At 40.1% G+C, this 24633-nt stretch overlaps 1 protein-coding gene across 1 annotated transcript; it reads right to left on the bottom strand.

Annotated features, from left to right (window-relative positions):
• Positions 1-9990: 9990 nt before the first annotated feature.
• C1H3orf85 (chromosome 1 C3orf85 homolog) lies at positions 9991-24185 on the bottom strand. The gene is made up of 3 exons (XM_050962718.1): positions 24137-24185; positions 14645-14781; positions 9991-10080 (listed from the first exon to the last, which is right to left on the bottom strand). The coding sequence occupies exons 1-3, from the start codon at positions 24183-24185 to the stop codon at positions 9991-9993; spliced, it is 276 nt and encodes a 91-aa protein (XP_050818675.1).
• Positions 24186-24633: the final 448 nt, after the last annotated feature.

Here is a 24633-nt window from a genome sequence, read left to right as displayed (position 1 = left end):
GTGCTCAAACTGAGGTGTTCCAGAACCACCAGTCATGCTTGCTATCTGCCCTTGCAGACCGCTGTGTAGAGAGACCATTGTTACAAGTACACAGGCCAGCAGATGAGTCATTGAAAGTTGATGGCCCCAGATTTCAGTCTTGATGACTTCAGTGAGGTGTCAGATGTCTATCCCAGGCAGGGCAGCTGACTGGTATTCACTATAATAGATTGCCACTGGGCAAGTCCAAACTAGTGCAGCCCTTGGGTCAATATTTCAACACAGGTACAAAACAGACAATTTGATAGTCATATCCCATTCCATCAGAGCCTGCATGATGTTTGTGACCACCTCTGTTTTAGGACTGGTGTATATATGTAAATAAAATATGCAGATTCCAAGTCATTAACTTCTCCTCCAACATTAAGTCAACCTGCAAGGCCTCAACTGCTACCACCCAGCATAATGATAACGTCTTCCATCTTCATGCACTTGCATCACCCAGGAAGTCAACAATTTTTTAAAGGCTTTGGTCTAACGGATAATTCCAAGGGAGTCCCAAGCCCTTGTGTGATAAATCACAGTCTCCCCTGATCTGCTGAAGAGAGAGCTGGGTTATCTCCTTCCATTAATCCTACTTATGGTACACAACACACTGACTCACTCTGTTATCATTACCAGTGTAATAGGTAAGCACACTGCTGTGGGATTAAATTGCTCAACTTTCCCATTACAAGCCTTGAGTCAAAGAGCGTAGATTAATGCTATCACAACAGATAGAAGAAAGGCAGACCTTTACAGCATTACTATCCAAACCAATTTACTGGAAAATAGTGTTCCGTGTATGAGAGCTTTATACTGTTGTGTGAAGTGAGCGTGATAATAGCCCTGCTTTGGAGGAGTTCAGCTGTGCAAGACTGCAGCCTGGCTGGACTTAGGACAAACTCCGAGCTTTGCTTTGGCTTAGAAAGCTGGTGTGTATGTAAGTACCACAGGCCAAGCTTGTACATTCTATTAAAGTATAATACGAGGAGGGAAATTATATGCAAAAATCTAATATCCACGCACTAGTAAGACTGAGATATAAATTAGCCAAAAAGGCAAGCATTGTTGAACAGAGACTTTTCTTGACATCGTAACTTGGTCTTTTTTTCCATATGTAGTATTTTCTATTCCTATTTTTGTAGCTAGATATTGACATTAATCAATGTCATTAATGAACTGCATAGCATAATAAAGATCAGTCATGGAGGCTGGATTTTTGCTTTGCAAGCCACGTAGGACATTGGTTTTCCAAAATCAAAAATGGGATTGACTTGGATCTGGTTTCCATTTCACCCTAACCACAAATGTTTGGGTTGTCAAAGAATGCGGGGGGAAAGGTTCTTGTTTTAGCTCATCTCTGATATGTACCCTATAATATAGAGGATATGCAATGGGACAAGTTAATACAGTGGGGGGAAAATCTTAACCTTGAGAATTCTGACACTTTTCTTGAGTGGTGCTGGTTGTTGGTAGTGTATATTGCAGTGCCATCCCAGATGTGCCAGATATTCTACAAACATAGGAAGGTGGTCGCTGCACTGAGTGGCTTACATTTTCATATCTCTATCTTACCAGTGCACAATATGGGGTTTGTTTTATTGTGTCTTGATAATTATTACAGATCAGTTCTCATTGAGGTGAACACCAAAGCATATGACAGCAAGCAAGTGTGTAAATGTGAACCTGTCATAGAAGCTAAGACTGAAAGGCATGTAAGTCATAAATAACTTTTTCTGTTATACTTAGCACGCAGTCGTTCCAGTTTTGTCATCTGATGTGGCAGGTGCGCTATCAGATTATTCTGTCTGGAAATCTATGGCAGGCCTCTTCAGCCTCTAGATGAGTTATAATAATCTAAGTGTACCATTTTGGTGCAGGAATGTAGTCTTTGCCTGGAGTGGTTCCCATGGTTCTCCTGTATAACTAGTTGTTGTTAATGTTTTTATTATACTAGCCTGTAGAGGCCCCAATTGAAATTGGGGCCCCATCATGGTAGCTGTTGTATTTATATGTAGGAAGAAATTGTAACCGCTGATTTGTAACAATATTTTCTAAATACTTCCTTGGAACAGTGTGTTTTTACTGTAGAAATCTCAGTTCTGTTAACAGCAATCCAGTCATCACTGAGGAATTTCTGGAATATATTAATTACTGGATTAGGTTGATCCAGAAGACTATAAAACCTATAGTCTAGCAACCACTGAGGGACTCTTTCCTCAGGAGGCTGGCTTGTTGTGTGATGTCTAATGGAAGGAAATGGAAACAGATCAAAGCATACATACAATAGCTGCCTTCAAGGACTTTTTTTATATAAATAGTTGTGCTGCCACAAGCTAATAACAAGACTGTCACAAAATAATGTGACAGTAACATACAGAATCCATTATATTCATTGGATACATAATGACTTGTAGTGCTGTTATACATTGCATGATCTCACACTGGCAAGATGATGAATCCATGTTAGTGCTACTCTGACACTGCAAGGCTTTCTGTATTTAGACATAAGCACGCCTATGCATGGTTTGCCCTGCTGCAGCCACGGTGTCCAATTCTAGGGAATGGTGGAAGCAGCTATTTTAGCCAATAAAGTACTGATGCTGCAGGACTTGCAACTGGTGGGCTCATAGGCCTGAGGGAAAGAGGGAGTCAGAACACTTAGCAAAATAACCTCATCAGTCCCAACATCATATTCCATCACTACACTACACTCCCCCTTTTTACACTCTGGACCGGTATTCCTCTGCTTAAAGCATTATAAATGTAGCAAAACTGTAACATTTCAGAGCATTGTGCAAAATAAAATGTAAGGGTAAAATGTCCTTTTGTATGTCAGTTCAACTGCATGAAATGTTTGTGAAAGAAAACTTGATGTTTACTGGTGGTCCTATTTAAAAACAAAACAAAGGGTTCTTTGGTATTATGCAGTTATCTGCCTTCTGATGTGCAGCAAAGCAAAAAGCTGATCAGATAACATCCATGACAAAACACAGTAGTAGTATGCAGGCACATACATGCAGTGACTCTTTAAGTCAGCTCCCTTCTGGGCTAGACTAACTAGGAAATGTAAAAAGAACAGGAGCGTTTGTGGCACCTTAGAGACTAACAAATTTATTTCAACATGAGCTTTCGTGAGCTACAGCTCACTTCTTCGGATGTATCTTTCATGAAGCTGATGGATTTCCACTCCATACAGCTAAATGCAGTGCCTTGCATAATGACAGGTTTCAGAGTAGCAGCCTTGTTAGTCTGTATCTGCAAAAAGAACAGGAGTACTTGTGGTACCTTAGAGACTTGTAGCTCATGAAAGCTCATGCTGAAATAAATGTGTTAGTCTCCAAGGTGCCACAAGTACTCCTGTTCTTTTTGCGGATACAGACTAACACGGCTGCTACTCTGAAACCTAGGAAATGTAACACACTGTAAAGACCAGATCAAAGACATTAATGGCATTAGTATTTAAAAGCAGCACAGTTCATGCCTGAAATACAATGCATGCCTCAACTATGATGCAAGCATATTTCTATGGAAGGCTCATTCAAATCATAATCCATTCAATTTCTAAATTGTAGAGATGGGACTAATTTATTATACGTTTTTTGTTCTAGAACAGCAAGTGGCCATTTCATTAATTTACATGGCAATGGCTACCAATAGAAACCAGCTAATAGACTACCAATGTGCACAATCTCCTTTTTCCTATCACTGTTCAATCTCATCCTGTTCTTTCAGATCATTTATGTGTCACACACGTTTATAAATTATATTATAAGCTGTGTGACTCTTACACTGTCCAAGGCATTTCAACAGATTGGGCGTTGGTTGTTACTGTAATATTGACAGCAATAGCAAGCACAGTTGTAGCCTTCCTTATCCTAGATCCCACTAATTGACTGTTCACAAAACCACTCATAGGGTGACCAGGTGTTCCGATTTTATAGGGACTGTCCTGATTTTTAGGTCTTTTTCTTATATAGGATTCTATTACCTCCCACCCCCATCCCAATCTTTCACACTTCTCTAGCCACCCTAACCAGTCACGATTTGGAGATATCAGATGTACAGGTTGAGAGGGAAGCTCACATGCTCATTCGATCTTTGCTGAGACTGCCAGAGTTGGGACTACTGGCAACTGGAGTGAGATTGTCAATGAAATCTTGTCTGTGAGCCGGAAGTAAGTGGCTGAATAGGAAGTGTGTCTCCAGGATGGGTTTCTTGTAATTCATGTTAAGGAAGGAATCATTTATGTCCTTGGTTCTAGAATGCTAGAATAAGGAGCACATTCAGAATCCTTCTGCAGCTGATTGCTTGACATGAAACCTAATCTCTGTGTGGATCTGTAAAGGAAATACATTGAGAGCAAAAATTCAAGTTAAGTAAATATTTTTGCTATTGTCTGAAAAATGGCTCATCTAGCAGCACAAGGCCCTTCTACACCATGGCGGGACACTGATTTAGCCTTGACCCTGCTAAATCACCACACCATACCCCTTTTGCACCAGCTAAATCACCACACCATACCCCTTTTGCACCAGCTAGTTCTTCATGATAGATCTCCCTATGCAAGCTACTCTCTATTTCACTGTATGTTGTTGAAATAGAGATGTCTTCCATAATCTGAGGGAAGTAATTACTGTAATTTGTTTTTCAAGATTCTAATTGTACATGAAGAATGCCAGTTTCTCTTCATGATGGATGAACATATTTCAAATGTAGATAATTACATCCTTTTATTTGAGCTGCCAGCCTAGACACTTCCAATTTGTGATGTAATGCTAAACTTATTTTTGTCTCTAATTGGAGTGGTTCTGGCAATACCCCGACTGGTATATTTAACCAGCCACTACTAAATTGCTTTAAGTACAGTTCACTCTTGCTGTCACTATCATTGTGGTTAATAGCATGAGATATATTCTTTAGATGAGTATCTTGTCACAGTCATTTTGGATCAAGATAGGGACACTAAATGGTATATGTAAAATAAATGCATCAAAATGAATCCTGCTGTATGTAGTTCATGACCATGTAGAAGCAAAAAGTCAAGTTCAGCTATCAATTCCATTTGTGCTGAAATTGAATGTATGCATGTCTGCCATAGTGTGGCTTGGGAGAGACTTTTTTTTCAATATATTCTCATAGTTGTGGCCGTATAACACCTACCAACTCTAGGTGACTATCTTAGCCTTAAATGCAAAGATTGGGCTTACCGTGAGACTCCTGCCATTTGTTAGGAACTAAAGAACTTCAGTTCTTGTTTTAATGCCTACCTTTGTTACTGATGAAAGAATGGATGGGAGTGGGCCGAAATTGTTACCTCTACTGGCTCATCAAGTCAACAGTTCTGGGGGCTACTGCCTAGATCAGTGGCCAAAAGGAGGAGGTAAGAGAGAAAGCATACAATAACCAGATCACCTACGAGAGACTAATGAATGTAACTGTTCTTTGGTTTTTCTCTATTGGTGTTTATTTCTTGGCCTTTTCATTAGAATGAATGAAATGTTGTACTGATGATTAATAGTATGAATGAAGTCATGGTATTGTAAGTGATAAAAGAATCAGATGTGTGTTTTCAGTTCCAATCTAATAAAATATGTCCAACTGAGAAGATCAAGATCTTCCAGTGGGAAAACAGAGCCAGTTTATAATTAGTTTTACATTAAAAAAAATTACTCAGACAGTAATGCAATAGGAAACACAGAAATGCTAAAACAGTCTTTCAGCTTCAAAAGATTTAATGTTTTCTTTAGAGTTTGCAATCACTTCCCAGTAGCTCTGGGTACTTGTACCTATAGGAAAATCCCCATTACATATGATCTACTTTATTAATCCAAAGAGGAAAACTAAAGTATCACAGTAAAACCACGCTCCTTCACCTATTCTATTCTTCGAGAGGCCTGCAGCCAAAAAGCCTGAGACAATACGTGTCCTGATGGTCAAGTATTTTTGGATGATCGAATGAAGAGAGAATTTGAGACTTGTGATGGGAAATGCCTTGTCACTAGTCACATCCATGGTAAACAGGGTGCTGCAAATAAGTGTCTTCACTGATGACAATTGATGTGCTGCAAGGAGAGAGCAGCTCGCTCAGGTCGTCAGGACTTCAACCATTTTGCACTTAAGAGCTCTAGACCAATACTTTCAATGCTGAAAGCAGAGTTTTGGAGGTAGTAAAGTGAAAGCAGTATTCAAAATCACCTAATGTATTGGCCACAATATTAAAAGTTCTTGCTGCCTATGGTGAAAACTAGAGCTGACATGATTTTCACTACCCTCACATGCACACAGAAAGGAGGAGGGAGAGAGAGTTTCTTTTTTTTAAATTTCCTTTGAAATTTGGGTTTAGCAAAAAAAATGGAACCCCAAAATTTCAGTTTTTAGTAACTAAAATGCCAAAGTCTTTAGTTAAAGACTTGAAAAACATCCAGTTTTCACTTGCCAGAACTGCAACATTTATTTAAATGGACTATTTTGTGGGAGTGGGAAGAGGGGGGATCCATTTAGTCAAAAAAGGAAAGAAAAAAACAACTTTTAACTTGTCCTACTAAAAAACAGTATGGATGCCATGTCATCTTCACCATTTTTGTTCAATTTAGCATAATTTAACATTACATTTTTTACCTGATGAAAACAAACTATTGACTTTGTGGGGCTACTGTCTGTGTGTTCCAGCTTTAGATGTCTTAATAAGGTACTGGACAAAGTAAATGTGGTGTGGCAAATAGCTAAAAGTGCAACTCCTGGATAAAGATTCCCCCATACAGTACGTTGGCAGATACATGAAACTTCTTAAATTTAGTTGTGTTTTCTTATCTGCTGCTGGAGGTGAGCCCCAGATTGCTGTAGCATATCCATGTAAGACCTAATGTGGTCCCTAAAAAAAGAAGAAATAAGTCATATTAGGAAGGCTCTGCTGAATTAATTTAAAGCTGTCTTTCATTTAATATGGAACTGTGGGTAACACATTGATATTCTCGAGTTTCACAATTTCAATATCTGTTCTCTCATGTGCATACCTAATAGCATCAGAAGTTAATTGGTGTAGCATTTGCAGTGTACCAGGCACTTAAACAGAGATCAACTTGAATTCCTGCCCTACAGAGATCACAATTTAAAACTAACAGCCACTGAAGTCATTATAAAGAGTTCAGTGAGAACATGCTTAAAAGAGTTTACAATCTAAAATATGGGTTCTGCCTGCACATAACATAGACCCATCAATGTGCTCTGTTTGTATAGAGTGTGTCTTTTAAGGTTCATAGGAATTGCCATACCACTGGACTCATGTGGCATACCTAGTCCTGTATCTTGCTGAACATCACCCAATATCATAAGATTCAAAGGCACGTGCAAGTAGTAGACAATTATGATTAGGGCCCTACCAAATTCATGGGCATGAAAAACTCATCACGAACCCTGAAATCTGGTCTCCTCCCATGAAATCTGGTCTTGTGTGCTTTTACTCTATACTATACAGATTTCGCAGGGAAGACCAGCATTTCTCAAATTGGAGGTCCTGACTCAATAGGGAGTTGCAAGGAGACTCAAGGTTATTTTATGGGGGTCATGGTATTGCTACCCTTACTTCTGCACTGCCTTCAGAGCTGGCAGGCCAAAGAGTGATGTCTGTTCGCTGAGCTCCCAGTGCTGAAGGCAGAGCCCTGCCAGCAGCAGTACGGAAGTAAGGGGGGAAATACCATACCATGCCACTCTTATTTCTGCACTTCTGCCTTCAGAGCTTGGCAGCCAGAGAGTGGCGGTTGCTGACTGAGGGCCCAGCTCTGCAGGCACCAGCTCGGGACTAAGCCCTAGTCTACACTGTGGGAGTGGGGGGTGTCAATCTAAGTTATGTAACTTCAGCTATGTGAATAACGTAGCTGAAGTCAACGTACTTAGATCAACTTACCATAGTGTCTTCACCACGGTGAGTTGACTGCTGCCGCTCCCCCGTCAACTCTGCCTGTGCCTCTCGCTGAGCTGGAGTACAGGAGTCAATGGGAGAGCGCATGGGGGTCGATTTATCATGTCTAGACTAGACGTGATAAATCGATCCCAGTCCGCCAATCTGGTGGGTAGTGAAGACATACCCTAAAGGTAGCAAGTCCATACCCTGCCATCCTTTCTTCCGTGCTGCTGCTGGTGACAGCTCTGCCTTCAGAGTTTAGCTCCCAGGAGTCACCATTCTCCAGCTGCCCAGCTCTGAAGGCAGCACTACCACCAGCAGCAGTGCAGAAGTAAGGGCAGTAGTACTGCAACCCCCCTGACAATAACATTGTGACCCCCCCCAATCCTTTTAGGGTCAGGACCCCTACAATTATAGCACCCTGAAATTTCAAATTTAAGTAGCTGAAATCATTACATTTATGAATTTTTAAATCCTGTGACAGTGAAATTGACCAAAATGGACTGTGAATTTGGTGGGGCACTACTTATGATTAGAACTAGTCAGGAACTTTCCGTCTGAATGATTTTCCAACAGAAAAGGCCTTTGTCACACATTCAGTTTTCCAAAGGAAAACAGATTTTTCTCTCTTCCCGATCAGAAAAATTGAAATGACTCTGCCTCACTTGTCCCTCTGGAAGACTCTGGTCAATTTTGCTTTCTGCCTGCAGGAAGGAAGTGAAATTGATAAGAGCCTTTCTGAAAGGCAGCTGGGAAGCTTCAAAAATTCTGTTTTGTTTCTCCCTAAACGGAACTTTGTGGAAATTCCTTCTTGTGAAATGTTTTTTTGACTTTTGTTCCAACTTGTTCCAAAATAAATAAATAAATGTAAAAAAGGAAGGAATTTCCATTTTTCAGCCAGCTTTAGTTATGACTAGCCTGCCCTCAGAGTAGATTTCTTCCTAATGATTTGAGCCCTGATATGGGAGGGTTTAAGCTTTTAATAAAAAACAAAGTGTTTTTGTTTCTTATAGCACTTGTCCCTATTCAGTGCTTTGGGTCCAGTTGTGCTAAGTATGTTACAAACACATGTGAAGATACATCAAAATAGTGACAGAACTGGAAATAGAGTAATTGAATTCCCACCCACCCTCCATTTTTTCTTTCCCACCACCATAACACATCTGTCCATGTCGTCTTTTATATTAAAAAGTCTAGAAGATAGGCCACATGACTAAATTGGAGACAGGGATTATATTCCTTCCTGTGTCCGTGACCTTCAGAAAATCGCTTCACTTCTCAGTGCCTCCACTTTCCTAAATGGGATTAAAACTACCTCCTTTGTAAAGGGCTGTGAGATCTACCCCTGAAAAGCAATCTGTACATGTAAAGCATTTATTCTTGTAGTACTATACATGTCGAACGTCATTGTTATTTAGAGAGTGTTCCTTACATTTACTGTAGTCACTAAAAAAAATGAAGTGTTCATCTTAATATTCTCCTCAAAATTTTCATACGGCAATTTGAGACATTGGACTTATTGCATATAATTACCAATCTGTAAATGTCTATCTTTTTCTCCATTTCGATCAATCATGTTTTTATTCTACACTGAATACAATCGCACTACTGAAATTTATGCAGGAAAAAACTGTTCCTTCCCTCCTTTCATTTTCTACAATGAGCTGCTTTCTATCAGCATTATCTGAATGATGTGTGTCGGATCCAAAGTCAGAGGTCACTTCTGCGTACTTCGTTTATTTTATTTCTCAAAGTGTAAACAAAGCCCATACAAAAAGCTCTATGCATTTTAAAACTCCATTAGACTAACAATATCATAATAACCATCCATCAGCATTGACTCATTATATTTAATCTCAAACAGCCAGTAAAATTAATAAAGCCCCTTTCACTCCAATTTTCAAAAAGAGTCATTTTCGAATCACATCTCTTGCAATTAAGACATGGGGAAACTCAGCACAGTATAATATTATGCCATTAGGATCCTTTTGTGAGTGCTGTTCTCTCTTCCATCAATTATTTATACACACCCTTTTGTTAAGGTAAGTACTGTCTTTAGGCAAAACTCACCGGGCAGTGGCAGGATCAAAGGCAAAAGATCCCAAGTCCATGTAGTACTGTGTTGTGGTTTTCAAAGCCATCCATGATTCACTAACCTGAAGTAGAACAAAACTGCTGGTGTTACTGGATTTGATACAACCCCAATAGACTATAGGTCTTTTGGTAGAACCATAGCTAACCTGATATGCGAGTCATGTTCAAATAGCTGAGGGGGACGGAGACACCTATCTGTCACCCTGACCGTTCATCCCGGGAGGTATGCTGCCTGCCAGGGGCCCGTATCCGAGATGTTACAGAGGCTTTGTCGAGGATTATCCGGCCTTCTGACTACTATCCCATGCTACTCATCCATGTGGGCACAAATGATACTGCGAGGTGTGACGCTGAGCAGATCAAGAGTGACTACAGGGCTCTGGGAGTACGGGTTAAGGAGTTTGGAGCGCAGGTGGTATTCTCTTCGATTCTTCCTGTTGAAGGTAGGGGTCCGGGCAGAGACAGATGCATCTTGGAGGTGAATGCCTGGCTGCGAAGATGGTGTCGCCAGGAGGGCTTTGGCTTCCTCGACCACGGGATGCTACTTGAGGAAGGACTGCTAGGAACAGATGGCGTTCACCTTTCGAAGAGGGGAAAGGCCTTATTTGCGCACAGACTGGCTAACCTGGTAAGGAGGGCTTTAAACTAGGTTCGACGGGGACAGGTGAGCAAAGCCCACAGGTAAGTGGGGAACAAGACCTGGGAGATGGGTTGGAAACAGGAGGAAGCACGGGCTATCATGGCAGAGAGGAAGGAGGGTCAGGGCAAAGCTGGGAGGCAAAATCAAACCAGTATCTTAGATGCCTTTATACAAATGCAAGAAGTATGGGTAATAAGCAGGAAGAACTGGAAGTGCTAATAAATAAATACAACTATGACATTATTGGCATTACTGAAACTTGGTGGGATAATACACACGACTGGAATGTTGGTGTGGATGGGTATAGTTTGCTCAGGAAGGATAGGCAGGGGAAAAAGGGAGGAGGTGTTGCCTTATATATTAAAAATGAACACACTTGGACTGAGGTGGAGATGGACATAGGAGATGGAAGGGTGGAGAGTCTCTGGGTTAGGCTAAAAGGGGTAAAAAACACAGGTGATGTTGTGCTGGGAGTCTACTACAGGCCACCTAATCAGGCGGAAGAGGTGGATGAGGCTTTTTTCAAACAACTAACAAAATCATCCAAAGCCCAAGATTTGGTGGTGATGGGGGACTTCAACTATCCAGATATATGTTGGGACAATAACACCGCGGGGCACAGACTATCCAATAAGTTCCTGGACTGCATTGCAGACAACTTTTTATTTCAGAAAGTTGAAAAAGCTACTAGGGGGGAAGCTGTTCTAGACTTGATTTTAACAAATAGGGAGGAACTTGTTGAGAATTTGAAAGTAGAAGGAAGCTTGGGTGAAAGTGATCATGAAATCATAGAATTTGCAATTCTATGGAAGGGTAGAAGGGAGTACAGCAGAATAGAGACAATGGATTTCAGGAAGGCGGATTTTGGTAAGCTCAGAGAGCTGACAGTTAAGGTCCCATGGGAATCAGGACTGAGGGGAAAAACAACTGAGGAAAGTTGGCAGTTTTTCAAAGAGACGCTATTAAGGGCCCAAAAGCAAGTTATTCCGATGGTTAGGAAAGATAGAAAATGTGGAAAAAGACCACCTTGGCTTACCCTTGAGATCTTGCGTGACCTACAAAATAAAAAGGCGTCATATAAAAAATGGAAACTAGGTCAGATCACGAAGGATGAATATAGGCAAATAACACAGGAATGCAGAGGCAAGATTAGAAAAGCAAAGGCACAAAATGAGCTCAAACTAGCTATGGGAATAAAGGGAAACAAGAAGACTTTTTATCAATACATTAGAAGCAAGAGGAAGACTAAGGACAGGGTAGGCCCACTGCTCAATGAGGAGGGGGTAACAGTAACGGGAGACTTGGAAATGGCAGAGATGCTTAATGACTTCTTTGTTTCGGTCTTCACTGAGAAGTCTGAAGGAATGTCTGGTATAGTGAATGCTTACGGGAAGAGGGTAGTTTTAGAAGAGAAAATAAGGAAAGAGCAAGTTAAAAATCACTTAGAAAAGTTAGATGCCTGCAAGTCACCAGGGCCTGATGAAATGCATCCTAGAATACTCAAGGAGTTAATAGAAGAGGTATCTGAGCCTCTAGCTATTATCTTTGGGAAATCATGGGAGACGGGGGAGATTCCAGAAGACTGGAAGGGGGCAAATATAGTGCCCATCTATAAAAAGGGAAATAAAAACAACCCAGGAAACTACAGACCAGTTAGTTTAACTTCTGTGCCAGGGAAGATAATGGAGCAGGTAATCAAAGAAATCATCTGCAAACACTTGGAAGGTGGTAAGGTGATAGGGAATAGCCAGCATGGATTTGTAAAGAACAAATCGTGTCAAACTAATCTGATAACATTCTTTGATAGGATAACGAGCCTTGTGGATAAGGGAGAAGCGGTGGATGTGATATATCTAGACTTCAGTAAGGCATTTGATACAGTCTCGCATGATATTCTTATAGATAAGCTAGGAAAGTACAATTTAGATGGGGCTACTATAAGGTGGGTGCATAACTGGCTGGATAACCGTACTCAGAGAGTAGTTGTTAATGGCTCCCAATCCTGCTGGAAAGGTATAACAAGTGGGGTTCCGCAGGGGTCTGTTTTGGGACCGGTTCTGTTCAATATCTTCATCAACGATTTAGATGTTGGCATAGAAAGTACGCTTATTAAGTTTGCGGACGATACCAAACTGGGAGGGATTGCAACTGCTTTGGAGGACAGGGTCAAAATTCAAAATGATCTGGACAAGTTGGAGAAATGGTCTGAGGTAAACAGGATGAAGTTCAATAAAGATAAATGCAAAGTGCTCCACTTAGGAAGGAACAATCAGTTTCACACATACAGAATGGGAAGAGACTGTCTAGGAAGGAGTATGGCAGAAAGAGATCTAGGGGTCGTAGTGGACCACAAGCTTAATATGAGCCAACAGTGTGATACTGTTGCAAAAAAAGCAAACGTGATTCTGGGATGCATTACCAGGTGTGTTGTAAACAAGACACGAGAAGTCATTCTTCCGCTTTACTCTGCGCTGGTTAGGCCTCAACTGGAGTATTGTGTCCAGTTCTGGGCACCGCATTTCAAGAAAGATGTGAAGAAATTGGAGAGGGTCCAGAGAAGAGCAACAAGAATGATTAAAGGTCTTGAGAACATGACCTATGAAGGAAGGCTGAAGGAATTGGGTTTGTTTAGTTTGGAAAAGAGAAGACTGAGAGGGGACATGATAGCAGTTTTCAGGTATCTAAAAGGGTGTCATCAGGAGGAGGGAGAAAACTTGTTCACCTTAGCCTCCAATGATAGAACAAGAAGCAATGGGCTTAAACTGCAGCAAGGGAGATTTAGGTTGGACATTAGGAAAAAGTTCCTAACTGTCAGGGTAGTTAAACACTGGAATAGATTGCCTAGGGAAGTTGTGGAATCTCCATCTCTGGAGATATTTAAGAGTAGGTTAGATAAATGTCTATCAGGGATGGTCTAGACAGTATTTGGTCCTGCCATGATGGCAGGGGACTGAACTCGATGACCTCTCGAGGTCCCTTCCAGTCCTAGAGTCTATGAGTCTATGAGTCTATGAGCTTTTGTAGCATGGCATAAATTGCTCAAATAATTATATGGGAGGACTCAGATGGATCCTAATTCTGAACATTTTCAATCATGCATTAAAATGTGCCTTCAAAATCAGCCCACTGGAAAGCTGTGCAACCAGCTATGGATCTGATTATACAACTGTAGCATAGCTTGCTGTTTCAAATTCACACACAATAAATCACATGCAAACCTGAAGCGAACTTCTGAGTTTCGTACTAAATTGAGTTTTGCCTCCATCCTACCATAAATAAGAGTCCCCTGGGTTGGGTGGGGGGGGAGGTTGAGGTCAGTACTCAAGGCATGAGATGAGTAAGGCCTGGGTGATCACCTAGAAGTCAGAATGGAGAGGAAAGTCATAGAGTTTAGGGATGTTGGTTCAGAGCTGATGAGATCTGATAACAGCTAGGCTCCCAGAGCAGAAGGAAAGAGAGTTTGAAGATCACCTGTATCACAAAGCTGGGTGATGGAGTACAGGAGAATTGTCAACAGAGATTGGAAGCCAGACCGAAAGGAAGGTGTAGATGGTGAATGTAAGCTTGCAATAGTATTGCCTATGCCATAACTGTGGCTAGAAGCTGTCTGTTTCCAAGACTATGAATCCAGCACAGTTTACCAGAACAAGATTAGTCTGTAGCGAGATGGTGGTGGTGATAGTGATGGTGGGGAGTTTCACTTTACAAACTCTTTATTGCAAGAGCAAATGTGCCAGATTATACTGGCCAGATCATCATCTAACAACTTTGCAATTCTTAGAGCCAGGAATAAGGAAGCTATTGACTATAGTGTAAGAGAATGTAACCATGAACTATTCATCCTAGTACTTTTCCAGGAATGAGTTCAGTAACAATGGAATGTTGGTGTCCCTTTAAAAGCCAGTACCATATCTGCAAAAAGGCAGTCAGAAGGCAACGTATATATTTCCAATCTCTTACACAGTGCAAAGTTATCAAAAAAATACCTGTTCAGCAAGAGTGTAACCCCATGCATTCTGGCTGTTGCTTGGATCCCAATAATTCTGAGAATATAGTGTTTGTCTTTTAAGTTGTATAAACTCATTTGCTTCTTCTTCAGACACAAATGGTGCTCCCAATACACCTGAAATGGAAGTGGTGCAATGTCATAATGTTTGTGTGTTATTTTAGAATTTACACTTTACATAAATTTGTAATCATGAGTCATTCCTTCACAGAACAATGTTAACCCTAAACCAATGTATTAGAGCTTGTTCAAAAGGAATATTTGAATCCAAATAAGGCCACAAGTTTAGGTTTTTGTAAAAACAAGATTTTACAAACCTACGTCCTGCGGAAGGGTTTCTGCAAGTTTTCATTTAAATCCAAATGGGAGAAGTTATTTAAAAATGAATCATTCCACTTTATTGTGTGTGTAACATAAACAGTGCACCAAGGAGAGTCAGAAAGGGGAATTGCATAAACTGATCATTATCAATTCTGAGAGAAATACAAAACATAAAACATAGCTAGCAAAAAGTAATCTAGACTTCACTACCCCTTTTCTTTTTGGTGTGTGAGTTATTTTTGTATTGATTTTCATTAAAAAATAGACAATGAAAAGTACAAAAACAGAAATGATTTAAAGCCTGTTTGCTTCCAAATACCACACATTTCACAGGCTAGCCAATAGAATTACACAATGTCACAACATGTCCAAGTTGCAAGACCAGACAATACAAAACTCTTCTTCTCCTTCCATGCCCCTCCTTCCTTCCCTCTTCTACCTTTTCATGTCTTCTGCTACCCTTTCTCTTATTACTCTAGTTATTAGTACTATAGCAGATATATGTGTTCTCTACTCTGACCATCCAGGATGGGCAGGGGTCAGTCACAGGGAGTGACCCTGATCTCCATCAGTGGTTCCATGGAAGCTACTTGGTGAATGGGCCTAGTTCATAGACGGAGAGGTGTTGTGTTTCTGGTCTTGCTCTCAGCTTGTTCTCGGGAGACTTCAGTCCCTCTCTGATGCAGGTCATCTTCTCTGGGAAATGAGAATTCCTCTCAACAAGAGGGGTTCTCTATTTGTCTCATTACTTCCACCGTAGGTCTGGTCTACATCTAAAATTTAGCTCAACCTAGCTATTGCTCAAGACTGTGAAAAATTTTGTACCGTGTGAAACAGAGTTAGGTTATCCTAACTGCGAGGTGAGGGAGTCATCTGTGAACTGGAACCTGCTTAAACCCCATGTGTTGATGAGTCATGCTTGTGGCAGGCTCCAACCAATCCACAAGTCAGTTGCTGGTCTAGTGAATCTCAGGGAAGGTATATAAGCCTCACAGGAGAAAGAGCAGCTCAGTCTGCTCAATGTCACTTCAAGGCTTCAGACTCTCTCCTGTCTGATAGTGGTAACAGACTCCACATGCCTTAGCCTGCTCCAGCCTCACTCTGGACTCCTGATTCCAGTTCTAAACCCAGGTTCCAACAATAGGCCCAATTGCCATGGCTCTGACCGTCCCCATCAGGTTCTCACACTAACCCCCACTGTAGATGCAGCTAGGTCAATGAAAGAATTCTTCCATTCATCCAGCTCCCACCTATTGAAGAGATGTATTAACTACATAGACGGAAAACCCTTTCCATTGATGTGGGATGCATCTACACTAGAGTGGTACAGCTGCAGTGTTGTTGTTGTGCTGCTGTAGTGTAGACATACCCTTAATATAGTAAAAGGTTTCCTTTTCCCTCTGTAAATTTAATTTCAGACCTTATGGTTTGTGTATACAAAAATTTGCAGTTTAATTTAAATTGTTATTTTAAACCAGTGTAGTTAAACTGGTACAAACTTGTGTGGACACTCTTGGTTTAAAAACTGAAAGAAAAAAGTCACTCAAACTGAATTAAATGTGTCCATACACAGGACTGCCTCCATTTTAGCTACATTGGTTTAAAACAACACTTTATATTAAACTGGTGCAACTTCTGTGTTTACACAAGACTATAGATTCAAGCAGAGTTCTGTACTCTTTGCTCATTGCATCCAGTAATAGGAGTTGTGCAGGCCAACTATGGAATCACTGACCTCTGTCCAACTCCATGGCTTCTACTGAGTTTGTATAGGGAAACTGATTTGAACTTACTAAACCCTTATGTTGATTATGCACAAGAATGGATAGAATCCATCTCACTCCCTCCCAGTTGGCCCAGTAGTGTCAGTTCTGCTGGGCTAACTGAAGTAAAAACCTTCATTTGTCACTTGCAAGACCACGGACAGGGAACAGATTTGTGAAGTAAAACTGCTGCTTATATTTACAATGCTGCTGCTTTTCAGAGCCAAAAAGCACTTGAAAACTAGACTGGAAAATTGAAGAGAAAATGTCATTGTTCATACAGAGGCTAAAATGGGGCCCAATCTGGCTCTGATCTTCAGATATTGGAATATAAATGTAAAATAGTTATAATACTAGAGCAAACAATTTTGCTTTGCCAGAAAGATGGACTAGATTTCCTAAAAGGTCTTCTAGCCAACATTTGATATGCTTGTTATGCTTTGCTTGCTCAAACACTAGGTTAACATGATTAGAAACAGGAAGCAGAAATTCAGTCATCTTCAAATAAAACTACTCTTCAATTGAACCAACTATGAAGATGAGCTAATGCATATTCCATGGCAAATTGTCTTAGTTTTAAGCATAAAATGCTGTTTCTTAGGTGACTATGAAATAGCTAATTATTTCTGGGTTTCTGAAAGCAAGAAAAATTCCACAGAGAAATATTTTCTGCCTTTGTGCATGCAAGTAATACATGTCCGTTCCAGAGTTCAAGAGATTCAGACAAGACTCTCACCAAGAGTGTAATATTTCTTAGTCAACTTACTCTGAGCTTCTATCTAGGTATATATTTTAATTTTTATTTTTTTTAATATTGAACATATTTTGCGACCATCATTACTATTCTGTGGTGAGGTACTTGAACTCTGGTCAAAAATAAACACCATAATGTGAATTGCAGCTAGGGTGACCAGACAGCAAAAGTGAAAAATCAGGACAGGGGGTGGGGGGTAATAGAAGCCTATATACGAAAATGACCCAAAAATCGGGACATCTGGTCACCCATCTCTATAAAATCGGGACATCTGGTCACCTTTATTGCAGCTATCATAAGACTTAATTTTTTCATTGAAAAAAATGTAGTTAGTTGGGATCACTCGTGTTGCTTAAGTTTTGTTACCAAAGAGTACTTTGGCCTTGTGACTTTTTGGTGAGTTACAATAAAAAGCATAAACAGAGTAGCTGTAATATTTCTCTTCAAAGAATGAGCATATAATATCTACTTTGTGGGGCAGTGAGGTTTTGTCTTGGCTCCACTGGAGGCAAGTTCTATGTTTTAAAGGTATTAGCTTAAATTTTTAATGGATACATATTCTTCCTAGACTGCACCAGTAGCCAATGGAAAATGCCATTCCATGAGAAATGTATTCTCATTTTCTCATGGAGAATTAACCTGTGCAAGAATGAGTGGAGCATTTTACTGAGAAATTACATACACAAAAACTGTTTGTAAATAGACAACTGCACACAATGCTGTTAGAAGACAGAGAAAAGATGGTCTTGTGGTTCACACACAGAATTGGGAGTCAGAAGATCTGGTTTCCATACCCATTCTGCCTCCTAACACCCTGTATGATCTTAAGACGTGTTCCCTAACCTATGCCTCAATTTGTGCTTCTGTAAAATGGGTGTAATTCCTCTCTTCTTGTTGAGCAGCTTGATTAATGTTTGTAAAAGAATTTATAATCTTCAAATAAGTATTTTATAGATGCAAGTCTTACCTAAGAACTTTCTGCTGTATGCAATTCCAAATCTAGCAGCACACTTGCACCTAAATTAGAAGAGCAGAAGGTTGGTGCATCCAGCTGTGAGACTGGACATAGTTAGCCGGAGCAAGTGTGATGAATAGGAGTCAATGAAATTACTTGCAGTGCATAATAGTATCCTTAGAGACACCAAATGTTGAAAGTTCCAGTGAAACAAAGATAAGTCAGTGGTAAGAAGGTCAAACAATGTTAGATATGTACGTTTTTACTCTGTTACTGTTTCTTTTTTCCCCTCAGGATGAAAATATTATGTAGGAATAATACAAAGTCATGGCCAGAAGGGGAAGATAAAAGGAACATCTTTGAGGAGTGAGCTGCTGTGAGGATTACAGCAGCTTTTACCAGGCTGAGTGTTTGATTCCCTGCATAGATCACTCATGTTTTTGGAAGACTTCACTAAATATTCTTACACCTAAAACGAATCTTATTAAAGTCATCAAGTCATGCTTGGTGGCTTAGTTTTTATAATCACTGTCTGAGGCAGAGAGTTTGGTCTTCCCTGGAGATATAAACAATAGTTATCACTATTGTCCCAGTGTCTTCAGAGCATCTCATTGTGGATTAGTAAAAGCTTGCACAAGTTTAAATTTGACCGTGAAGAAATGTGACATTCCCCAGAGTACAATCTGGACTGCTGAAGAGCTGTGTCCCCTCAATTCTCCACCTGGGGTCCTTTTACACTGCTTTGCTGTGAGAGCTGCCACTCTTGGCCTTCGTCACACACAGCCTCTAGCATGGAAATTACTCCCAGCTGAGTTACACGAGAGCTTCTAGCCAGGCAATCCTGAATTGTATTGCAAAGTGATACCAACAAATTCCCAGTCTCACACTTGTCCACAAAAGTATATGTCCTTGTACAGCTCTTTCCTTCTGGACAACACGAGCTCAGAGACAGTCCATCATTTCATTAATAGAAAATGATATGCACAAACCCTGTTATCTCAAGAGGAGGTTCCCAAACACTTCAATCCAAATACGCACAGGTTTAGATGAACCAAGTTTATCTAACATAGAAAAACGGGTTTTAAGTGATTACAAGTAATGAGCCATAAAAATCAGAATGGATTACAAAGAAATAAAAGGTAGAACACAAACTAATACCTAACTGAACAAGCTAAGTGAATTTAAAGCTACAAGGTTTCTTTCACCACGTATTTACAGCAGTCTGGCTGGATCTTTCAGCCAGGACCCCTCCCTCAGTTCAATGATGCTCCTTTTGTCTTTCAAATATTGTTGATGCCATAAGTGGAGATGAGGGGAAAGAGATTATTTGTGTCCTCAGTTCCTCATCTTTATTTCTTTTCCTCTGCTTTGAGGATCATCTCCAGCTGGGGTTCAGGGGTAGCCAAGCTGTTCACATAGGAACCCCCAGCTGTTCCCTTGCCAAGATGTAAATATCTGGTTCATACCATTCTTCCTGCCAAATAATGGCCATTTACCTAGGTGATAGTCTGTTTGATTCTATTGACACCTGGCTGAGGCATCACTTTTCCTTTTGTCTCTGAGGAATTGGTTTGGGCTGCTTCCCTAGATTTGGAATATGCCTTAGTAACATCATCAATGTTACGTACAATGTTGCCACACACATTTTACCAGGACAATACTGATCAGTGAATGTTGAGTTTTCAAATGATACCTCACAAGGCATACTTGGTACAAACTTTATCATAGCTTTGTAAAAGTGGTGAACATAAGAGTACAGTCTGTCATGAGAGAATCTGATTGACTCTTGTCATCTCTGTTCAATTAGTGAATGTGTACTCAGTCCAGCCTGGAAGGTCAAAACTTGGCTGTGGAAAGGAAAATTAATTGGATTTAAATACTAGGATGGAAAGAACTGAGGCAGGGCAAACATACAAAGAGGGTAAAATTAACTTGAGTGTAGCTCTTAGTTTAACTTGTGTTTAAACCCTTAACACAAGTCCTGAATGGTACTTTAAATCTGCTGCACAAGGACAGATTTCAGATAATGATTGCCAGTTGAGCACAAATCCCAGGAGAGTTCCTTTTGTTCACCTGGTGGAACTCCAGACTAGAAGGATCCCAGTACAACTATCGTAATATAAGGAAAGATTTAAGAATAGGTGCTTAAAGTTAAACTCTTGAGCCTTGTTGCACACCTATATAGATGGTGTGATTTTTCTGAAGTGCTGAGCAATAGGAGCTGCTGTGTGCTTAACACTCATGGAAAAATCACCATCTATATCCATGTCTAATTATGGACCTAGGATCCAAACTTTACCCACTCTTGAAAATCTTGACTACATAGGATGCAGCTCCCAGATCTTAAGGCAGCACTAATATTTCACTACTAATTGACAAGCTTTGACAATTGGGACTATATCTATCCCTTATGCAACTCCACTGAAGTATAGGATTTATTTTGACCATTGATATTTACCCCATATGTTTTAATCTTTAAAACAATGTGTCAGTGGGTAGCAATGTTTCAGTAATTGGTTTCCATGCACATTAGCAAATAAAGCTACTTTTTCTTCCCTTATTTTCTGACTTTTTCCCCTTGTTTTTACATATCTATTGTTTCAAAACCCATAAGTAATTATGTACAGCAGTAGAACTTTAAAATTTGTAAAGTCTGCACTTGCTATGGAACCAATCCTTCTCCTTTTGCGTGATATTTCTTTTAACCATCAGCTTTGAATGTGTCTGGTCAGAATGTCAGATTTAAAAAGCAGACTTGTCTGTGATATCAGATATTCAAACTAGCACTACCTGGATTACAGCTGAACTCTCAGCCTTTGACCCTTTGGTCCTGTTAACATTGCTGATGTTGACGTGTTGAGTACTTTGAAACGGTAAACTGAATGCTGCTGCTTAGGGTTATTCCCTAAAGTTAGAAATGAGCCAAAACCATGTCAGAATCGCAGCTTCAAATATTGCCCCCTTCCGTCCCCCCCAACACACACATACACAAAATGTACTGAAGATTCAAGAATGTGGACCAGAATTTTGCAGCTTCAAACCCATTGTGATTTGAAATCTGTTTCAGTTGTCCTAATCAGATTAATTCATTTCATACTATGTGCTAGACACAGTCATGATAAACATGAGATGGGGTTTGATAATGCTCTGCAGAGTCAAAAGAAATCTGGATTTGATTCTTATCTGTAGTTATTGTCAATTCCTCTGAGAGTTTCTGAGGGCTGGGAGCAGTATACTGAGCCCTTTGGAGAAATATAGAAATTGCTGCTTTGGTAAGCGTTTAGCTCAGCTACATTAACTATGAGAGATCATGTGAAACTTCATCGAGATCAAAACTTGTTAATTGGACATGACCCTTTTCAGGTACAGGAAGAGGGTTGCTATGGGATGCATTTTAGATTTCCACAGACTGCCTTTTAGTTGCATGTTATGCACCCTGTGTTATAAGTTGTGATTTGACATCACTGATCAAGTCAAAAGATATAAAACTAAGTTTTGATCTGACTTATTGTAAAATTGGTAACTTGTAAATATTTGAAATATAAACCTCATAAAATATAAACCTACGCCAAAATATTTGTATTTGGATATAGGCCCTTATATCAAGATTGAAGAATCTAAATAACCAAATAATTCACTTGGCGCTGTGGATACTCAGCAGCTCCAAAATACTGGCCATTTCTTGTTAGGTAACTAAACATGAGTAAAGGAACTCAAATTTCAAAGTTTTGGCCCTATTTGTTTGCCTTTATAGTTCTAACTATGACAGCCTCCTTTACTTTTGTCCTATTCTTGATTTTTCCAGCATCAGGTCACACAATAACTCTGTGGTAGAACCAAGACTAGACCCAAGGCTTCAATCAGTATATAACACACTTCCCAAAGTGAGCGAGGGAGACTGGTGCTCCTGGAAGTCATTTGGAAGGATGGTGAAGTGTAAGGTTCTAACCAGCAGATCCTGTGGGGCATGTTTTAATCCTCACTGCCTTGATTTTTATTGAAAGACCCTTCATAGCTAATGAATGGCTGAACTGTACATAACCAATGATCAAAAGGGTCTGTAAGAGCTTATTAATATTAGTTGTAAGGAAAGCCTGAAAAGAGCACAAGTAAGGGGGTTGTGAAAGATGGAAAGGAAAATGAGATAGGGAGAAACAGCATTTCTCAAAAATTAATATCACAATACTTTATTGCTCAATAATCTTGAGCTAAACTGAGTGTAGGTTTTGTGGTGAGCTTTAATGAGGGTAAGTGCAGTGCAGATAGAGGGAATAGCACCCATGAAAGGTGTAAGTCCCTCTACTCAACCAACACCTGTTGTAAAGTTTGATTAAGAGGAGGACTAAGTGCAGAGCAGACCAGACAAGTGGAATGGGTGAGGTCCTATTAAATCTTGGAAAGCAAGGACTCTAGGTGCTCCTCCCCACAACACACATGCAGAGAGAGTCACAACATTGCCAACATATCCACTAGGGATGGGGAACATGCTGGATATTCCTCCTGTTCCCCTCCCTATGGAGCACTGCTTCAGTAAGTCCATGCATCCAAGGGGCTTTGTAGGAGGGACAAGGGGCTTGGCCAAAACAACAGTGGGAGGAGTTAATAAATAGTCTCACTCTGTAACAAGGTTCTCCTTCACCACAAATCTTGTTTTTAATTATTGCTCCCCCTCGCCAGATGTTTGGTGTCTCTCTAGGCCTTTCAAGAAGAAAAATTGGTCTCAGCCAGGTCTAGAATCCATATTTAGTTCATGAGTCATGAGGTGATTAATTAGTTCATGTTTCCTAAGTGTTATGTTTTGGTTAAGTTGGGACAAGTCACAATGGCACAGTTTCTTTATTGTCATTAGATACAGTCGGTTGCATGGGGTTCCTGGATCAACACTTTCAAAAAATACTTGGTTTGGCATTTAATACATTCACATGCAAGGGAATACCTCTTTATATAAGGGATTAGCATAAATCTCTACTGTTATATCTGGTTACTGACTGTAGAACACAGCAGTCTTAAAGCATGTACGATAATTATGGTACTAGTTTGGGTTTAGGTGAAAAGTGCATTCTCTTAGCCATAGTGACATTTCACTGCAACTACAGTTCAATTTCAGACATTTTCAAAAATGATTAGCGACTTTGGGTGCCCAATTTCAGATACCTTTTAAGGGCCTAACATTCAGAAAGTGGTGAGTATCTGCCCTCTGAAAACTAGGTGCCCTAAGTTGTTTGAAAAATCATGAGCTTCTTATGTCAAGTTGGACCATGCATGCATATGAGCTATTTGTTTTCTCAATAACTAGTAATAAGGTAAGGTAAGAATAAAGTTTACAGAATTATTTTTAAAAATAATAAGCATTTCGCATTTCACAAACCACCCATTCATCCTCAGAAAACCTCTTCCAGCTATGTAAGCAGTATTATCTCTGTTTTAAAGATGGGAAAGAGGAGAGAGGCTAAATGATTAGCCTAAAGCCATAGACAAGGAGCACAATCAGGATTTTGACTCAGAGATCCTGTTACCTAGTCTTGTGCTCAAGCCACCAGCCCGTGCTCTTTCTGCTGTACTCTTCAGTCTTTTGGAATACCTCTGCTTTACTACTGCGATGCCTGCAGTACCACTTCTCCTGGCTAACTCTTTCATATGAAATAAGACAATGACAGAATAACAGTACCAGGTGCTTACCTGTAAGCAGCAGAACTGACACAGCAACTTGAACCATTTTAAGAGACATCAAGTGTAGCCTGGACAACATTCTTCTTGCTTAGCTATGGATATTCATGCAGTTTTATACTTTGCTATCTTTAGGTTTACAAATCATTCACCAGCTACGTGTAAGCAGTCGGTGCAGACAGAGGGCAGGGTACAGTGCTTCGTTCAGTTTTGTCTTACGTTCATCTCTTCGTACCCTTTGGACTTTGTGAGCTGGGCTTCTAATATGCCCCAACAGTTATTTTTTACATGTACACGTATATGTAATTTGGTAACATGAAATAGCACATCAAGCTCATTCTGTAAATGTAGCACATGGCAGGGGGCTGCACTTCAGTCTAATATTTTGCATAGATTTCAAGGCCAGAAAGGACCATTGTGATCATCCTGTCTGACTTCCTGTATAACAGAGACCGTAGAACTTCCCCAAAAGAATTCCTAGAGCAGATCGTTTAGAAAAACATTCAGTC

This window comes from Gopherus flavomarginatus, chromosome 1, assembly GCF_025201925.1.
Source record: "Gopherus flavomarginatus isolate rGopFla2 chromosome 1, rGopFla2.mat.asm, whole genome shotgun sequence".
Taxonomy (NCBI): Eukaryota; Metazoa; Chordata; order Testudines; family Testudinidae; genus Gopherus; species Gopherus flavomarginatus.
The sequence above is the reverse complement of the archived record's forward strand: the minus strand, read 5'-3'. Positions and strand labels throughout refer to the sequence as shown.

What these genes read in the sequence shown, in the direction of transcription:
- C1H3orf85 (XM_050962718.1), bottom strand. Translation starts at nt 24,185, where the DNA reads ATGTCTCTTAAAATGGTTCAAGTTGCTGTGTCAGTTCTGCTGCTTACA. An exon ending in GTCAGTTCTGCTGCTTACAG is followed by an intron (nt 14,782 to 24,136) that starts GTAAGCACCTGG and finishes CTTCCATTTCAG; the next exon opens with GTGTATTGGGAGCACCATTT. An exon ending in GTTACACTCTTGCTGAACAG is followed by an intron (nt 10,081 to 14,644) that starts GTATTTTTTTGA and finishes GTTCTACTTCAG; the next exon opens with GTTAGTGAATCATGGATGGC.